At 33.3% G+C, this 21,125-nt stretch overlaps 1 protein-coding gene across 1 annotated transcript in view; it reads left to right on the top strand.

Annotated features, from left to right (window-relative positions):
• The window catches only part of LOC111414835 (neuronal acetylcholine receptor subunit alpha-10-like), a 39,343-nt gene that overhangs the window by 6,847 nt on the left and 11,371 nt on the right, over nucleotides 1-21,125 (top strand). The window contains exons 2-4 of the mRNA XM_023046286.2: nucleotides 13,317-13,462; nucleotides 17,758-17,912; nucleotides 17,976-18,159. Coding sequence (XP_022902054.1) covers nucleotides 13,317-13,462; nucleotides 17,758-17,912; nucleotides 17,976-18,159 — 485 coding nt within the window. The remainder of the gene's footprint in view (nucleotides 1-13,316; nucleotides 13,463-17,757; nucleotides 17,913-17,975; nucleotides 18,160-21,125) is intronic.

The following is a 21,125-nucleotide window of genomic DNA, read 5'->3' as shown; positions in this document are numbered from 1 at the left end:
AATCTCCATAAAAATAAAAGGTTTTTAAAATACTCGAGAGTTTTTTTTATCTATCAGCAGATTGTTCATTTAAAATAAAAAAAGAGTGGAATTTTTCCATCATTAATCTTCTCGTATCTCTGGTGAGGCTTTTCGCCCCACCTATACCCTCGGTGTTTGAAACAATGCGAAATCAGTGTAGGCGATGCAGTGGGGAAAAGCTTCTGTGTCAAAAAGTTCATTCGAATCTGCCGTTAGCTTAAGGTCTATGTGGTTTGGAAAGCTTCGAATAGGAAAACTTTGACATTTGAAATAGCTTTTTGTAAAAAAAATATTACCAATGTCAAAAGTATTACAACACAATGTCTTTCTCAATGCGGTAAAATCTTTATGAATTTTCTAATTAGTTTTCCCATCGATAATTCAATCATATTGCGGATGCACGGAGATTAAAATCCGATTAAAATCTCTGATTAAAATCTAGAGAAAACTTAAATAGAGTGGTTGAACAACTTTGTATAGAAAATAAGATACGAAGGTAGTAGATACAGAATAGAGGCCGGCGTAATTGCGTTTTCGTTATTCGAAAGTTATGCATTCGTCCTAAAATTTCATTACGCGAACCCTTCCAGGTCGGTTGGAGCGACGTTGAAATTGTTTGGAATAAGGGAAAGTACCTTTCTCCCTTCTTGCGTTTCTTGTTGAACGGAATGGTGCTTCAGTTTATTGTGTTTTTTTCGTATAAGAAAAGACTTACATGTTTCGAGAACCTAGAAAAGAGATAACATAAAATAGAATACGTTGAATTTGAAATAAAGAATTGGATGACCAATTTTATCGTAAATTTCAATCTTGCAGCCGTGAAGTTTAATTTTGCCGTTCTCACACGACCGCACGCCACTTCTATTGTATTTCGTGACAAATACAATTCATTCCGTTACAAAATTACCTAAACCGTGGAAGCGTTTTGTTACAGTTCCTCTTTCCGGAAGACGTGTTGGTGCAATTTCTGGCAACAACCCCCTTCTGGTTTATTCAAACCGGAAAATAGTCGCTTTGAATATTAAATCAGTGTTAAACCCAAGTCAACATTTTCCTCCCTTATATGAACATCAAAGTTTCATAACACAAAAAAATGTAAATACCCACAAAAAGTTTTTAAGGAAATACATAAAACCTCAAAGAGCGAATAAGAACAATAAGTCTATTTTTAGCGATTCTAAATAATGTAGCGTCCCAGCTAACAATACGTGCTAGGGCGGAAATTGAAAAGTTAAAATTTGCCTCGCATTCTCCGGGTTCTATTGTCTCCATCAAAATACTATGCCCAAATTCAGAGGCTGTGGTTTAAACAGAGCCGACGGATTCGTGAACGTTTTGAAAAGGGATCCGACAACGGTACAAACGTACGTTTAATGGGGGGATAATTTCCTAAATGGGTGTTCTTGGTAAGTTGCTAATGTTATGGAATTTATACTAAACATATTTCCTTAAAGAACGTATATGATTTAGAATAATAAAAAAAATAGAACTAAAAGAATTTACTGTTAGAATAAATTTTTAAATACCAATTTTTCTCTTTAAGATTTAAAAATATCCCAATAAATTCATCACAACCAGAGAAAAAACAATAAAATACCCCTTCATAAACTCAACTCACACACAGTAAAATAAGATCGTGTTGGATGTCCTCTGTCGCTGACACGAAGGATGCCAACGAGAAAAAACATAATCCCACCCCTTCAGATGGGGCCATTAGGGTCGACGATTTTCTATTGAGAGACGACACCAACGACTTTAACACAGCGAAAGAGATAGCCGTCGCTATTTATAGGGTTTTAAATTTCTTCGGTTACGGTCTCATTTCGTTTTTTAACTCATAATTTTCTATAGGGAACGTGGGGAAAACCCGTTAAACGTTAATCAAGTTTCCATTCTCCTGCTCTTTCCTTTCTATTTAGTGGGTATCATACTCGATTTATCTCTGTGCGACAAAGGACATCATCCTCATCTTATGTGGGAATGGTGTGATATCGTGATGGGCTCATATTGTAAATCTTCGAAACGTCTGTTATGACGTGTAGGATGGATTTATCTGGCCCCTATCTATGCAAATTGTGAGACGACCCACTGTTTACCGCAAATTCGAGTTGGATATGTAGTCTTGGATAGCTTCCGAATGGAGACGTATATCACCGCGTTTTTATTGGCCCATTAAACGGCTTTTTAGAGGGCAAAGGGAATAATGAAAAAGAAGTGTCTTTTAAGATTCGAAATGAGAACATATGGAAGTTGCTGACATAAAATATAAATTAATTTAATTTTATTGTTGTCATCATTAAAGTTTTGAAACAACATTAACGTTTAACAAATGTTTAAGAATGTGGTGTTGAAACTGTATTCTTTTTTGTTACAAAATACTTGAGTGATTAAGAATTAGCTGTCGGGAGAGCTTTAATGGAAGAAACGGGACACGGCTTTCCTGTTGAACCACTCGTCCGAAGTTAATACTTTAAAAGTGGTACAGCGATTTTTTCTTATTTCTGCCGGACAATCGACTTTTGTACTTTGAAGCAAATTGAGATAAAAGAAAAGAATTGTCAAAAGAGCTTTTATTTCGTTCAAAACAGTTTTGGTATGAAATTAAGCATGAATTTTTTGAAATTAAATAAAATGTTAGGTTTCAATAAAATAATTGTTTGTCATTGAGGGATAGTTGTTACACTTTCTTTTTCACGGCTTTTGCTTTGCTTTCTGTAGCTACTATATCCTTTCAAATTTAGTACTGCCTTTAGTCTAGGAAGTTTTGAATTCAGCAGTATTTTTTGTCGTCTAACAAACATAGTTTTTGATTCATTACGGTTATGTATGAAAATATGACGATTAGCAGCCAACAGCAGGTTTTATAGCTTGGTATTCCGAATTCTCTCCAGCTTGTTAGGATAGAAAAAATGTGATGAAAATATTGTGCACATTAGCATCTGTAGCATATAATATATCATGCTTTGTTCGAAGTCAATGTTAACGTTAAGCAGATCACACAACATAGTGCACTATGTGCATAGACTCCAGAGGTGCAAATTTATGACAATAATGGCTTATCTTAGTGTTACATGATCCTGTAACTGGGTACTGTTAATTTCACCCAAATACCTTTTTGACACCTCTTCGTAATCGATCGAACAGCTAAAACAGAACATATGTTGAACACCAGCAAACTGAGCTGTAATTGATGCGTGTGGAACCCTTTAGGCCCTGTGGATCCCATAATTGATGTTGATTCCCAAGTTCGTTAAGGATTATTGAGAAAACTATGGGCTTAAGCATCGCATACTCTCAACTTCAAAACTACTGCTTGTTGGAAGTTTTTAATGTTTGAATCCGCAATAATACGGGGCTACAAAAAGTAGTTGCAGGCTGTCCTTTTAAAAATTGTAGAGCATCACCCATCGAAGATTCACAAATGTTGAGTGCAGATCCTGTGAGGATTAACCTGGCTGATTAAGACTTTTCGCCATACCTATTCTGTATTTTGTTGCACTCTATGTCTTTTCTACTTTGTAAGGGGAAAGAGTTACAATGCCTAATTCAGTGACCTCAAAATCTAAGATATCACGAACATTTTGAAGAAAATTTTCGATTACTCACTAAATACCCATGTGTAGTTTGGGATAGAGAAATACACTTATCTCAATGTAGTCAGAGCCACAAGTAGATATGAAGAGAAAGAGATCTCTGGACTCATTGTTAAGATTGCTTCTCATCAGGAGGATATCGAGCAAACGAGTTAGAAATAACTTTTAAACTTGTCAACCCAACGAACGATTTTTTAAAACTTACAACTCTAGAGCAAAAGACATCCTAAACAAGAAAACGCTTGATCTTAACGAACAGGTATAAACTTTACGTACGGACTGTACAGGGTGTCCAAATTTCGATGGGTTTACAGGGTATCTCAGTTATTATGAAAGATAGAAAGTTGCCGCTTTCGCGAACCTGAGCTACTTTTTTGTGAAACTTACAATGGCGCAAACCAAATTTTCATAGTCCTCTTCGTTTTTGATATACAGGGAGTGTTTGAAATTTACGATTTTCAGACACCTCCTGTATCTCGGCTATCCGGAAACTTAGTAAAAAAGTAAAAACGGGTTCTAATAGATTTTTTCACGTGGAATCCAATGGTGCACGTAGAATTTTTCTAGTCATCACGGTTTTTGAGTTATAAACACAACTCAAATACTGAATACTCAACTTCTAAAATACTTAACTCTTTATAACTCAAAAACCTTGATGACTAGAAAAATTCTACGTGCACCATTGGATTCTACGTGAAAAAATCTATTAGAACCCATTTTTACGTTTCCGGATAGCCGACACACAGGGGTGTCTGAAAATCGTAAATTTTGAAACACTCCCTGTATATCAAAAACGAAAAGGGCTATGAAAATTTGGTTTGCGCCATTGTAAGTTTCACAAAAAAGTAGCTCAGGTTCGCGAAAGCCGCAACTTTCTACCTTTCATAATAACTGAGATACCCTGCAAACCCATCGAAATTTGGACACCCTGTACTATTTTAGATATGTTCAATAGCCACAACTGCATAAAAGCTTGACGTTCTTCTACTACAAGCTAAATATAAAACATCAATACGACTTTATAAAAATGCATTGAAAGAATAAAACACATTCGGAACCAGGAAGTGTGTCAGTCTACGTTTTATGACAGCAAGCAATCCAAGAACAGTACCTTATTAATTATTACATAGCGTTTACATGTGTATATCATGTAATAACTTTTATCATTTTCATACTGAAAACGGCGACACTTAAAAGCGTAATTAAAGATGGATTCGTAACACATGCGCTAAATAACGGCACAGTAAAACTGAATCTTAATTCGGAAGAAAAGTATGGTCTTCGACAGCATCAAAACAGACTACCAATAATACTTAAAGAAAACAATATTGAAATATATCTTTATTATTATTATTTCCGAAACTCACTTTACACGAGAATCGTACATAAACATCAACCATTACAATATTTATCACCCAATTCACCCGAGTAATGCGACTCGAGGTGGAAGTGCAATTATTATAAAAAGGAATGTTGACCACTATTTGAACACTACAATTAGTACTGAACAACACCAAACTACAGTGGTAAAAGTTCAAACTGCTAATGGCTTAATATCCATAGGAGCAACGTACATACCACAGAGACATAATCTCAAAAGAGAAGATTATCAGGAAATTCTACTACATCTTGACAACAAATTTATACTTGGAGGAGACTTTAATGCAAAACATATGTCTTGGGGTTCTCGCTTGACAAATACAAAAGAAAGACAACTAATAGAGCCCCTAAATTGTGAGGTGCTCTCCACTGGGAAGCCAACTTACTGGCCAACAGATAGAAGTAAAATTCCGGACCTGCTTGATTTTTTTTATTACGAAAAATATATCGCTTAACTTCGTAAACATAGAAGAAGAGTTAGGGCTGGACTCGGATCACTCACCAGCAATTATTACTCTAAATAACAAAGTATGTAACAAAGTAATAACAAAGTATGCAACAAAATCTGTCACTAATAAAATAAATCAAGTTTTGAACAAAAATTGCTTTTTCAATGGAATTAGATAAAATTTTGTACTTAACACGTTATGAAACGACTAATTTTGTTTAACTCACGTAATTTGTAAAACTCGCTCGCTCGTTTTGGCAAATATTACGTTTGTCAAACAAAATTAGTCTTTTCATAACTGATTACGTAAATAACTATTTTATAATGAAATTAGGTAATAGTATATTAAAAAACAAGTTTCGTAAGACACGCTTGAAATGCACGAATTCAAGTTGAAAAACGAGTGGCGAAGCCACGAGTTTTTTAATGAATGAGTGCTTTAAGTCTTATGAAACGTGTTTTTTATGCTATTTTTTGTAATTCGCGTTTTTATACTTTTTTTTTAACAAAAATAAAGTAAATTTTGGCAATGTAGGGAAATAGGTATGTAGCAGTTGGTAACACCGGAACACTTGAAAATAGAAACTTTGAATTGACAATTAGAAACTGTCAAAACACAAAATATATTCACCTGAAAAAAATGTTTGATGTACACCTCCCAAAATAAGAGAAATTGCTCAGAGTCCATGTCCTCATCATTGTGGACCTTGTATTTGATACTAAGAACGTGTTTAAACATCCATAGACAAAAATTGTCACATTGACAACTAGAAAAATTAATGACCCAATGTCACCAACTTGAACTGGTTCCATAAAATGTTACTAAAATCTCATTACAGCATCGGATGCTGTAAAGAGTCTCATTACAGCACCCGTTTGAGTACTGTTATAGCTTCCATTACCGTAGCGAATTACAAAAAAGACTTTTACGTCCAGCTACGACAATGAGAGAATTTGATACCATTAATCATTAATTTATTGTTACAAACAAATTATAAACACAAAATAATCAACAATTAATTGTTTCATTTCATGTTTAAATGAAAATTTATAGTGGTACATTTGTTCAATATATAATGATTGACATAACATTAAATGAATTTTAAATGTCATTATACTGAATTTGGTCGTTCTATTAATTTATAAACTTTAGAAGACGCAGTTTTCGAAAAAAAGACGCAATCGACCTTAAGGTACATTAAGTTACTTTCAACTCTTTATGACAATCGCATTCATACTGAGTGTTTACATTTGACAGGAAATGGGATTTCAGTCTCAGTGAGTCAAAAGAATTTAAACGCCACCCATAATAACCCATAATGTTACTAAGATTAAGAGCAGCATTCTCGCGGATGTTTACCGTGGAAAAGTTCATCACCTCAATGACCACCTGAAATCAGTATATATACCAATCGATGAAAAACAACCCATGGAAGGAATCAGAGATCACAATAGTTTGCAAGTCGGATTCTGAATTTATCTTTTTTACACTTATCAAGAAAAATCTGTAGCGCGTAAGTATCTGGAATAATAAAAACAGATTTTTATTATTGATTATGTTAAGGATGATTTAAAACATCTTAATAGATATCATTAAAAATGATTCAATTATCTTGTCAAATAAATCTATAATATAGCAAAAAGATCAATTTATTATAATTCATATTTGGGTTAAAGTCTATTCGTGCCCATGACATCAAACGGATGATGAGTGACACTTTCGAACGAGAAACCATCGACACACGACGAGACGGGGATGTTGAAAAATTTTTACAGAACCGCGTTGACACGCGATTTATTCTCTTCAGCCGATATCCCATCACGTTACGAACACGTTCAAGTAGGCGGATACTTTGAAAAATGACACGATTCCCGACAATATCGGTTTAACGATTTATGTACTGTTTACTAGATAATTTGGTCGATTGTGTAAAACGATTTGTTAAATGTTGACCTATTTGGAAATAAAAAAAACTGGGTGGGAAATTATCTATATAAATTAAAGTTCTTGAAGAGAGTTTTAGGATTCGATGAGATTGAATGGATTTTAAACGTTCGATTTGTGAGCAAATGGTTCATTTTCGATGGCTTTAATCGGCGTTATTGTTAGGATTGGGGTTATAATTCGTATTCAATTAGAGAAATATTTGCTCGGCAACCCAAACCTAAATAATAATCCCATTTGCATAGATATGTGTATTTGATGTATCGAATAATGAATAATTTGCTTATTACAATGGATATTGAATTAACGGGATACATTTGATTTATACATTTCCTGGTAACAAATTGAAATGAAAAATTAATTAATAAAAATTGCAACTCTTACTTACATTGATGGGATTTTCTTTGTTCTCGAAAACACAACATACTCATTTTCTCTTAGGTGTAATAGTAAAACTTTTCTCGTTCGTCGTTAACAAACGGAGAGAATGGGAGTAGATGTTTCTGCGGCCGATTTACACGTCATCAGCAGTCTTTCCAGAAGATATTTGCTGCAGTACCCACTTTAATTACGGATAAACGTTGATCCAGAACTCGTAAATGTTAACGGTAGGTTTAGATGGGTATTTGTTCGGTTTGCTGCGTTTTCCAACCTACTCACCGGTCGAACGGAGGTAGAATTAATAATATTGTGTTCACCGACGGGTAAAATAGTTTCGAGCACAGAGAAAAATCGCTTTTGTGCAAGGGGAAATTGAAAAATATTTAGAGAGCTTTCAACATATTTTTTTAATCGTTTTTAAATCGGTTTAGGAATTTTCTTAATGAAAATAAAAATTTATAAAGAACCAAAAAATCGTTGTATCATGTTTATGACTCCAAAGCAAAATAATAGTTATACTCATTAAGCACGTAGCTCAAATCGTTTCTAGTTGAATTGATGTTCGATTTTATGCAAATCTATGCTGATTCGTTCAATTGAATTAGGGGTGCACCACACAATGGAAATTAATCGGGTAACATTTTCGCAATAACTTACCACAATAACATCAAACTACGGAAATATCACAAAATATATCTAAAGAACTTAATACGATACAGAAAGGTTTGAAAATTGGTGGAACCGCCGGGTGATTTTTAAATTTGTGCGTAAAACATATTTGGTAAAACTATGAAGGTAGTAATTGAGTTTTAATAAAAACTTTTTTGATCAAATAACCTCGAACCTACCCCTAGCAGAGGTAGTAAAATTATATTGAACTATAACCCCGGCTGAAATATAATATTAATCGAGGTCGTCACCGAAAATTGGAACTCAAACGGCATGGTTGATTGTTATTCGCTTGGGTTTATTTCCGTTTTTCGAGATGATTTCTCTAAATCGAGAGAGGGTTTCTTGAAACTCGGCGCGTTGAAAATCTCCCTGTTAAAGTATTTTAATTAGAAGCGTCGTCGTTTCGAGGGAATTACCCATCCCTCGCTTTGACGGAACCTGGGGGTAAACGAATAATAATTTTTCGGTACCTTGCAATTTGTTTCCAAGGCCGATTCCCGTCTTTATCTGATGGCGGTCGTCGTTAATGGGGCTTAAAAGTATCTTGCTTGGAATTTTGTACTTTATAAATACTTTCAGGAAGAACGTTTCAGAAGGCGAAAATCATTTTAATCATTCCTATTAAAAATAAATGCTATAAATTAAAAATAATTTATTCTCATCACCTGTTTTAAAAGACTTTTTTCCCGGTAGCTTAGTTTCTTTATTATAAGAATGAGACGCGAGGTGTAGGCAATAAATCAGTCGATTCCGGTAAGTGTGTCGTCATTATAGAAAGACGAATGACGCCGATCTATAGTAAGGATTCATGCTTGAAAAACGAGAGAGGCAAAAAAAAATAATCCACCATCGTGCGCAAAGCCATCAATCAATATACGCCGTCGTTATTTCGTAATGAACCGTGCTTCTTGATGAGTTCTGAATCACTGTGAGGAGAGGAAAAATAATGACACATCAACAATATCGGGGTAAAAAAGAGATGTTGTTTAAATCTGTCCTACATTTACACTTTCAAATAAATATAATCATACACTTATATATCTTTGGAAATAATTTATTATTATTAATATTCATATCTCGCAACAGCGCAATGTACAGTGGTTTAAGAGTTGGTGTTTTCTTAATCTCATAGAGAATTCAAGTCTTCATCCTACCACTTATTAAGATGCGTTGGTACTTTTTACGTCATCTATGGTAATTATCTATGGAGGTTATTTGCAACAAAACTCTTTCATCTTATTGACGCATTGTTTCCGTGTCTTCGAAACTTGTAATACATCAAGTGCATTGTGCAAACAAATGTTCCATATTAATTAATTTATTGCAAAAAAGACACTTTGATCTTGTCTATAATCAGGAATGGCGATATCTGATGCGATATGTAAACATGATGTATTAAATTAATAAATCGAATCTTTCAAACTATAAATGATACTTATGCAAAGAGTAGCCAGAGCATTGCTCGAAGAGTTTTCATCACTGTGCTCCTGAGAAGGTGTTTTTCGCCTGTGATTCAATGGATATATATCCTCACCTTACTTTTTGGAAGTATTTATTCCTCCATATTACATCCCGATACCACCGCTGCATCTTGTGTTGATGTTTACTCCGAAATAATTCAACCACATTACCTGATCAAAAAAAAATCTTGGCTTTAAAGATGCGTTGTCGCAGACCAGATGCACTGTTAAGTTCCCAAATTTCAGCGAGATCAGAAAAAGCTAAAAAACTTTAATTATATGGCATTAAAATAATACAAGTCACCATATATTTCATAATATAATACAGTTATGATTAAACGTAATCATTAAAATATTTTAGTTATACGGTACACTGAGTATTTGGGAACTTCTCCCTTTTTGATAGCCGTGTTATTTATGATTGTTTCCAATATTTCTGATGTATCCATTTCTGATAAGTTATTAGTCCATCTACTACCTCCATATCATCGGATTTCAATCAAATAGAGTTAAGAAATAATGATAATAAAGAAATATATTATGGCTTATAAAATATTAGGTACTATTGCTAGAAAAGTAGATACTACTTGAACAAGACTACTGATGGTGGACAACTTGATACCTTTAGTGGAAGAGAAGATACTGCTAATAGAAAACTAGATGCTGTTAATAGAAGACTAAATACTGCATGCAGAAGAAATAGTTAACAAATAGAGATAATAAAAAATAGATACTGCCGGCAGAATAGCACTTATGGATTGTAAAATATTAGATACTATTGGTAGAAGAGTAGATACTACTTGAACAGACTATTACTGGTAGACGACATTAATGGAGTAGAAGATACTGCTAATAAAAAAACTAGATGCTGCTGACAGACAAAGAAATACTGCTGATAGAAGACTAGATACTACTGGTAGAGGACTAGATACTGAAAATGAAAAACTAGATACTGCTTTTAATAGCTTATTTACTGATTGCTAAGTATCAGATACTACTCGCAGAAGAATAAATACTACTTGTACAAGACTACTTCCTGTTGGTAGATGACTTGATACTATTAATGGAGGAGTAGACACTGCTAATGGAAGACTAGATACTACTTATAGGTAGATGGATAGATACAGCTAGCGGAATATCAGATATAATAGGCAGAGGACTAGACGCTACTAATAGAAAAGTAAATACTGCATGCAGAACAAATAGATACCAGAACTCTAGATACTGCTAACAGAGTAAATACTGCTAATGAAAAACTAGATACTGCTTGTACAAGACTATTTACTGCTTGCTGAGGATTAGATATTGTTGTGAGAATAGATACTACTTGTTGAAGACTACATTTTCCTTTAATGCCTTTTATTGAATTAAATAAACTTAATTACAATTTTATGTATAAATAAAATACGAAAATTTTATTAGAAAAGCAAAATGCAAGACAGCGAGCACTGTCTTGAAGATGGCACACCATATACTATTAATCTCTCATTAGCAAGTTGACAAGGATAGACTTAAAGACTCAGAGATAACCTGGTCATCAGGCATATCGTTGTAAAGTACACAAATCTGGTACGTAAATAATCTTCTAAATAGTGACAACTTATACTTAGAAAGAGAAATTTTACCCCTGAACCTCGTATTCAGATTGTGCATATCACAACGATATCTTATTTTGTTTGTCAGGTAGGAAGGCTTCCCACTGGTCAAAATCTTATGATAGAGACAGAACGTTAACAATTTACTTTAGCATACTTTCGAATACCGTATACAATCCTCAAACAAGCATTCTGCACTCTTTGAATGCGTAGAGTATCAACACTATCAATTGAGGCATGGTAAAGGAGAGCACAGTAGGCGAAATGGGATAGAACCAGGGAATTGCACAGCTGTTTGTTGTAGAAAGTTGAATTTAAGACAACACAGAGATACTGCTACTAGAAGACTAAATATTGCCAGTAGAAGACGACAAACTATCAGTGGAAGCGTTAATCCTTTTTAGAGAAGCCTAGACACTGCTGCTTGAATAAATGCATGCTTGGTAATGCAAATGGAAGACTAGAAACTATGATTTCACAAAATGTTTTTAACTCACTTATTGACATATCTATATTTAAAATTTTAGTTTTCTCATTAAAGATACTAATTAGCTCGGTTCGTTTGATAAATAACTCTTTGTATACCTCAATCAGTGCGATATACATAGATCTCAGTCTTCTAATAAAATGGGTTTTTGTTGTTTCTGTCAATAACGAAACCCTTGGTTTTCGAAAAATCATGTATCATATTTTCCTTACCTTTTTCTTTATTTTGTGATGATTATATGTGACAAATTATGTATTTTAATCACTGTTTTGGTATGGTATTCAGTTCCACTGTAATTTTATAGCAAACACCATCGCTTTCTTTACTTCTTCTTCACTTACTTAGAAATCTTTTCCAGTAACATTTACTTTCCGGATATAATTCATTTTCTAAGACTGAGGTTGTTATAATTCTTTTCCCATTTGATGTCTATACATATATTGTATCCCATCTGCGGATTGCCAAAAAATTGGGAGACAAAGTTTTCAAGTGCATGGAAAGGCAAACATTACTGGTAACAAAATATTGCAGTTGATACATATTTGACAGAAATTGATTTCACGTTTTCCGATATGTGGTTTTTTAGTTTAATTTATTTTATATTTACAACTTTCGACGAAAATAACGTACTATTTTTAATAAATTATCATTCATTGACTAAACTTTGGCCAACTTTTCAAAAACAAATTCAATTCAAACAGAAATATTTTATATAAATAAAGCATGGTTGATATCGATATGGATTAAAATTAAATTTCGATTTTATTATTGTTTTACAATATTGAGTTTGTTTGATTATTTTAAACTATTTTACTCAACTTGCTGATTTGAATTAAATTCAAACAGGTGATACAATTGAAACGAAATAAATCAAAATAATAAAAAATTGTAAAATTATTGTTAAAAAAATGTTAACTAATGAATCCTATAAAACATGTTTTAATTTTATAGGGTGTTTTATTTACGATCACGAATCCAATCGAACTGAAATGGCTGTTAAGCTCGATTACTGCAACTTCGGCGTAAAACTCGCACAGTAAAACTGATTACGGCCCAGTAGTTGTTTCTTTTCTGGGTTAAAATGGGATCGATTTCGAGTATCTCGATTTACGCACCTCGTTTTCAAATGACATCATTCTAATCACAACAACAAAGCCTAAAGCTTTCTCATTTGACGTTTCGATAATTCCCTCACTGAATTTACGACCATCTCGGAATTAACTTGTTTCAATTTTAGAGTCAAATAGACAAACTTGGAACCGTAAATTATTGTTTAGAGAAACTCGCACAGGTGTTACGACTTAGAATTGATTAAAATATCGTTTTTGTTATAGCGAATTTTGGAAAAGCGGATGAAAATGAATCAAGATTGATGCGATTTTTAATGGCTGATTACGATCCCGCGGTTCGCCCTGCAGAAAACTCCTCTTTACCTCTTACAGTACTCTTTGGAGTATCTTTACATCACATCATCGACGTGGTAAGTAATTAATTTCCTTTCACTATTCATGGAGAGTATTGATTTTTCGGAAAGTGCATAATGAAGTGGGATCTTAATTGACGTGAAATATGTGAAAAAAAACTATTTTAAAGGGGAATTTAGTAATTTGAATTTTTTAATCCACGTTATGTTAAAATTCTTCTCTCACTCATTTATTTTCCAAGAGCACTCTAATTCCGTGCTAAAAAAAAAGTGGACATCACAAAGCCAAACTCTTTCAAAGACAAAGAAAACGTCGTGTTGGCACGTTTGAGGTACATTTTGTAGGTTCTGCGAATTCTTGGAAATCGTGACCGGACCTTTAAAACAAGATTGATTCAATCAACCCTAATAAAAACAGGTAACCTTTTTAACGATTGAGTATAAAAAGAAATCAAAGTATAATCATGAAGGAATTAAAAAATTGAGGTGCTTTAAAATTGAAATCTTTTCCTTTCGAAAAATTTATATAAATAGCCGATTGAAACTCTAGATAAACTCGCCTGTTCGTATCGAACACAATCTTAAATCGAAATGGCGTTCTCCGTCAGCATACAAAGACCAAGAGAGAATAAAAGGGCTATAGGAGATCGTAGTACTGGGAAATAAGACCGATTTCTAGCGATATGGAAATGGGAAAATATACCCCAAAAGATCGTATCCCTCATCGTGTTACCAATTCCTTTCAAAATCGATATTTATAGGCTGAGAAAACCGCATTATATCCAATTCCTTTTTTTTTAGAATAGAGGATGTTGTTTTTTAAATTTTATTATTTAACACATAGATAATTACTTGAACAAAAAGATTTCGAAAGGTTCCTTAAATTAAATCAAGTTCCTATTTTGAAACATCTTGAAACTTTTTAGCTTGTTATCCATACATCTAAATTTGTAATACATTTCACAGCAGGAACTTTTCCATTTCGAATGTAGTGTGAATTTATGAACATTATTATTCTTTCATTTTGCTTACATCCCGCCAGATAGGAAGATGGGAAAGCTAATAAGTTTAAAATATTATTAAGACAAATGTGAAGTATTCTATGTTGGATACTCTAAAATGTATTAAACTTATTGATTTTTATAATTACCCATCTAAAGCACAATAACTCAACGTGGCATTTTTCAATATCAAAATTTTTCATCAAACAAGCCACACGCTTTTAGTTTCGTACACTAAACGTCCTAATATCGTCGATCACATTACTCTTCCATCGTTTCCTTAGTCTTCCTCTAGTCCTCTGTTCCTGTGGTATCCATTTCACAATTTTCTTTACACCTCTGTCTCCCTGCGTTCTTTCCAGATGTTCTTCTCAAGCCAACCGCTGTATTTTTGTATACAGCGAATTAATTTAAACATATTTCATGAGCTGGTCCGATTCGTGGTCAAGTCTTATCATCAAAATGCGAATAAATAGATACATTTTTTAAACATAAATGGAGTGAAATGAAAATGTCAGTGCTTGCAATACTTCTTAAAGGAATCCTGAATTCTTAGAACACGGGAGCTGGAGTTTGGTAAACACCAAACTGCCACGGAATACCGCGGAATATTGAAGTCTATATGAGATAAGATTTCCGTTGCATCGACGTACCCATTAACAAGTTTATACAAGAACCCATATCAGTGGCAAAACGTCTTACAAAACCTTACATCTCGTCTAATACGAACAGTGCTTAACCGAAATTTACGGTCCAGAAATCCCATAAATGGGCGCTGCACTGCTTCCAACCCAATTCTAAGAATACTACTTACATATGCCATATAAATAGACCTAATACACTATAGGTTGAAAAATTTGAAATATGTGCGAATAAAAAACCGTAATTGCTTGATGGTCTTTGAAAAAACATAATCAATATGGGATATCATTAACGTTAGGAATATTATTATGCTGTAACAGATTACAATAAGAGATGATATGGACACAATCGGAGATATTCTGAATTGGAGAAGAAATCTGAATCCTTTGGAAGATCCAGTTGATAAATCGGGAAGCGAAAACACCAGGACTCCACCACCATCTGATTTCACAAAATCTGAAGAAGATCTATCACGTCGATATATACTTGTCGCAAAGAAACTCGACAGAATCGTTAAGATAAGATTCCGTTAAGAGCAGGAAACCATAATCAAAGAGTAAAGAAAATAAGTTAAAGTCTTTGATCGTAAGATTCGTAAGTCACAGATGTTCTGGCTACAACGACCAAGTCAGGGGACAATTAGAGGTATGAAAACTTGTTACAGTTTTAACAAATCAGATAGAGATTTGATAAATAACGATCTCAATCTGTCATCCTTAAGGGTATGAATAATATAATTTTTAATCCAGATGTAAGTACTTGTACATTTTTTCGCGGGCCAAGTTCTTAGTACAGATCAGCGTTATGAGAAGAGATATATTTTTGTAATAGAGGGATAGATCTTGAGTTTCGATTATCTGCCTGGTATTTTACTCATCGTTAGATGTTTGTAGGCATAGTAGCACTAATTGCCGCTAAGTATTCTTAGCAACTTCTTGTTCTTGTAACCTCGATATCTTCAGTGAGATTATTTATTTCGTGTACTGTAAATCCCAAGATTATGAAGCATTAAATGAGTAATTTTCTATGTTGGGGCCTCTTCTTCGAGATATTATGGACTCCATATACTTTCTTTTGGATTCATTAGTTATGAGTCCTACTTTTAAACCTTCTTTTGTGAGTTGAGAAAAGTTCTCCTTTGGCCCCACTTAGAATCACTATATCATCTATGTAGGTACATAGTTGCTAACTTTTCGTGTTAATGAAATTTTGTAGTCCAAGATATCATTCCAGCTCCCGTATGATTTTGACTTTTAAAACCAAATTATTATTGCGGGTAAACTTTAGCTTGCTTCACGACTTCGTGCCATCCATCTCGGTCTGCAGTTCTGCCTTTCCAATTTAGTACTTCCATACTTCCAAGATTCCTCTCCAGTTCATCGTTGTAGCGTATTCGTCTCATTATTTTTCTTTCAAAAACAAGAAGTATTTTTGTATCGCTAGCTGTCAAGCTGCATGTTTCTGATCCATATGTGGCAACCGACCTAATCAGAGTTTCGTATATCCTGATTGTGGTTATTGTGGGGATTATTCTAGATCTGTTCTATTAGCTACCTTGAATAATTCTGACAGTTACATTCGATCCAGTTAGCATAATATTAATTAAGCTTTATTACATCCAGTTTTACTGGGTGTTGTAACAGGTTTTCACATTGTTTATAGAAGAACCTCAGTTGTTAGATATGACCGATATGGTCGATTTGGTTGCATTATGGTGAACCTATCTATGTTCTCTTGTAGATTTTTTTTGTGTGGTTGGCGAATTTGACCTGAAATAATTGCTTGTGGCTAATTGTGCTAGTCTCATACCATTTTTAGTAGTTTTTCAGTCACTCTTTGGTATGGCATCATAAGCAGTTTGAAGCTCTTCATAGAACTGCCCCACTACTGTCCCTTGTTATTTGCAAATTCTATCATTAATTGGGAAAAAGCGTAATGTCGATTTGGAAATGTTCTTATTCACTATAAAACCTACGCCATAATCTCCTTTTGCTTCATTCCTTGGTAGAAAAACGTGTTATTTTTAAATTAGTTATCTTACCTCCTGCTCTGTTGTTAAATGCATATCATATTTATTCTGCCTACTGCTCTACTTTACTTCTCTGCCACATTCGGATTTTATCTGCCTGAAAGAATGTACATACATTCCATGTCCCAAATTGCAATGTCATTCTCTTAATAAATGAAACTTGGAGTAATGTATGAAGCTGCTCATTTTGTTTTCTTAAGCAAGCTGTGTCAAATTATATTTTAGGGTGGCTTAGTTGCGCGAAAAAAATTCCAAGACAACAAAAGTAAGTTGTAGAGAACTTGTAAAAATTCACACGATATTTATCATTCCAAACACTTACCGATTTGTACCCTTTAAATTTAAATCCTCAAACATGTGGATTTTGTGGTCAGAATAGAGCATTGGAAATAGAGCTTAAACTCTCAAAACACCACCAACAAAGGAGTTACCAATGCATACCGCATTGCACAAATAACCAGGCATATTCAACATTCAAAGACGATTTAATTCGGATTCACACGATGTTAGATCTCACGGTAACAAGAACTTGGAATATATTATATTGATGAATAACATTTACTTTAAGACAACACGATTCTGGAAAAATTTTCCGTTAACAAAAAATTTTGTGAAGCTCTTTGAATCTCGAAACTCGACATTGCAGAATAACACATAATAAAACGATATTTTCTTTATAGGATGAAAAAAATCAAATTTTAACTACAAATTGTTGGATAACCCAAATTTGGTTTGACCATCATTTAAAATGGAACGTCTCTGATTTCGCTGGTATAAAAGTAATTAGGATTCCTTATCACCGAGTTTGGAAACCAGATATTATTCTTTACAACAAGTAATTTTTTATTTTTTATCGACTATTTCGTAAAAACAAAAAAAAATCTAATTTATATTTCAGTGCAGATCCTCAATATCAATCATCAGTAATAAATACAAACGTTATCGTTTCAAATAACGGCGAAGTTGTTTGGTTGAGCCACGGGATTTATAGATCCTCGTGTGATATTAACGTGGAATATTTTCCGTTCGATCTGCAAAGCTGTCCGATGAAGTGGGCGTCGTGGACTTATGACGGTTATCAGGTGAGCTTTTTTTTATTTCACATTTTTCCATTTCGTTTTAGAAAAAGAAGGCCTTAGGGAGCCTTCGAAATGAAAGCCACACGGCGACAAGTTTTCTGATTAAAAAGACGAGTTTGAAGGATTTCCCTATAGAGTGGGATGGTCTTAGCTGAAATTAAATGTCTTCAATGTCACCAGGTGTTAGGGAAAGACTCAAACGCCTTTATTACAGAAAATTAACTTAACGTTACTTGTAACTAGTACCTATCTTGGGGGTGATTATGTAAATTTACTTTTGAATTAAGTTTTCGTGGATTGGTTTTGTTCAAGAAATTTACTAATTATGATTTTTATTAATTTAAGAAATACAAAATTAAAACTCTTCAATAACAACGAATTAAGTAAGTTGAATATTGTTACCTAAGCTTCTCCTGATGTTACGATGACGCATATGGGCCATTACATTAAAGCTCCTGCTCTTGTATAAATAGCTGTAACCGAGGCACGAATGTCGTGGTAAAGAGCACGTGCAAACAAGTGGTCGTCGATTCGTGCTCTTCCCTTTTATCGCAAAAGAGAAGTTGTTTTAAGATCATGACTTGAAATGTCTAAGTATGTTAGTGACATATTTACTTATGAATCACATCCATATTTCGCGTTACATTAAAGCACCTGCTCTTGTATAAATACCTGTAACCGATGTTGAAATAGTGATGTAAATGTCTGTTATGATTATAAAGTAAAGCATAGATAGTTTTAGTAAACTAAATCAATTTTAGTTGGTTGAAAATGTCACCGGAAGTTGATGGCCTCAATTTATTTCGTTTTCCGGTAAAGTGAGACGTATGTCTGAAAAGGAGCTAAAGCTTTATTAAAATTGATTGTCGTCGAAATGAAATATTTATACAACTAATTCGAAAAAAAAGATTATAAAATCTTCGTTTTCAAAGATTTTTCATAAACTTTTATTACCTGCTGTTAAAGTTGTTGAAAGACGATTAAAACTTTACAAGTTAAACTCCCTCTTTTTCCACGACTTTCTATACTTTTTTCTGCAAAGACAAATGGCGCAGAAAGCAGACAGGTGGTCGGCCAAAAGAAAACAAACATTCTCTGGGTGGGATGTTTGTCGAGCGAGAATTTTCTTGGTGGTGCTAAATCGTTTGAGAGGATTAAACGACGGGTAAAAGCGCAGCTTACAAACGGTTTGTTCGGTGCACTGTGATATTATATGGCTTAATCAAATACCTTGTGTTTTTCGTCTCATTTAAATTGAAAATAATCTCAAAACAAAAAATTTACCTTAAATTAGCTCCTCTAACAAAATATGAATTTTTGTGAAAAAGTGGGCGATTTTTTATGGATACTTAGGCGGAATAATTTGATCTTATCTGGCATTCCGGAGAGGACAAATAAAAATTTTGAATTAGAGGTATTGATGCTATTTATTAGTGGTGGAACGGATATCCGGCCATTTTTTTAAATCCGGCCGCATTCCGAAAACCCGGCTTTGGTCGGATATTAAAAACCTATCACTTAGTACTCCACTATTCACAGGAATTAGTATCTCTTTTAAGTGTTGGACACTACAGATAATAATCAAGTTTAAACCCAACAGGATTTTTTTCATTGAATACAACTTCTCTTTGCTTGTAATTCATCATCAAATTCATTACTAACAGAACTATCGCTGTTATCACTTTCGATTATTAATTAAAGTACCTTCTTTTAATGCAACAAGCCGTTTTGAAAAATCGCTTTTAATTTTTGAGAAATAAATTTTTGAAATGATCCACAGTTTTTTCGAATTTTGCAATTTTCACCGATTAAGTTTTAAAAATTTGTATAAAATCCAGTTCTTGGAATATGAGTATGAAAATTTCCAAAAAGTGTTAATAAGAGTGTCTTCTTACCAATGGACCAACCCGTTTTGAAAAACAGCTTTTAGTTTTTGAGAAAACAATATTTGAAGTTGTGATAAAATTTTTGATGTTGCAATTTTCATCGATAACTTTCAAAATTCGCTATAAAATTCATTTCTTGAAGGATCCTTGTGGAAATATCACCAATTATTAATTAAAGTATCCTCTTTTTAATGCAACGAGCCGTTTTGAAAAATCGCTTTTAGTTTTTGAGAAATAAATTTTTGAAATGATCCACAGTTTTTTCGAATTTTGCAATTTTCACCGATTAAGTTTTAAAAATTTGTATAAAATGTAATTCTTGGAATATGAATATGAAAATTTCCCATATTGTTAATAAAAGTATCCTCTTTTCAATGAACCAACCCGTTTTGAGAAATAGCTTTTAGTTTTTGAGAAAACAATATTTGAAGTTTAGATAAAATTTTCGATGTTGCAATTTTCATCGATAATTTTCAAAATTCACTATAAAATTCATTTCTTGAAGGATCCTTGTGGAAATATCACCAATTATTAATTAAAGTATCCTCTTTTTAATGCAACAAGTGGTTTTGAAAAATCGCTTTTAGTTTTTGAGAAATAAGTTTTTGAAATGACCGACAATTTTTTCGAATTTTGCAATTTTCACCGATTAAGTTTTAAAAATTCGTATAAAATGTAATTCTTGGAATATGAGTATGAAAATTTCCCAAAGTGTTAATAACAGTGTCTTCTTTCCAAGGAACCAACCCGTTTTGAAAAATAGCTTTTAGTTTTTGAGAAAACAATATTTGAAGTTTGGATAAAATTTTCAATGTTGCAATTTTCATCGCTAATTTTCAAAATTCGTTATAAAATTTATTTCTTGAAGGATCCTTGTGGAAATATCACCAATTATTAATTAAAGTATCCTCTTTTTAATGCAACAAGCGGTTTTGAAAAATCGCTTTTAGTTTTTGAGAAATAAGTTTTTGAAATGACCGACAATTTTTTCGAATTTTGCAATTTTCTCCGATTAAGTTTTAAAAATTCCTATAAAATCCATTTCTTGGAATATGAATATGAAAATTTCGCAAATTGTTAATA

The sequence above is a fragment of the Onthophagus taurus genome, chromosome 11 (assembly GCF_036711975.1).
Source record: "Onthophagus taurus isolate NC chromosome 11, IU_Otau_3.0, whole genome shotgun sequence".
NCBI classification, from domain to species: Eukaryota; Metazoa; Arthropoda; class Insecta; order Coleoptera; family Scarabaeidae; genus Onthophagus; species Onthophagus taurus.
The sequence above is the reverse complement of the archived record's forward strand: the minus strand, read 5'-3'. Positions and strand labels throughout refer to the sequence as shown.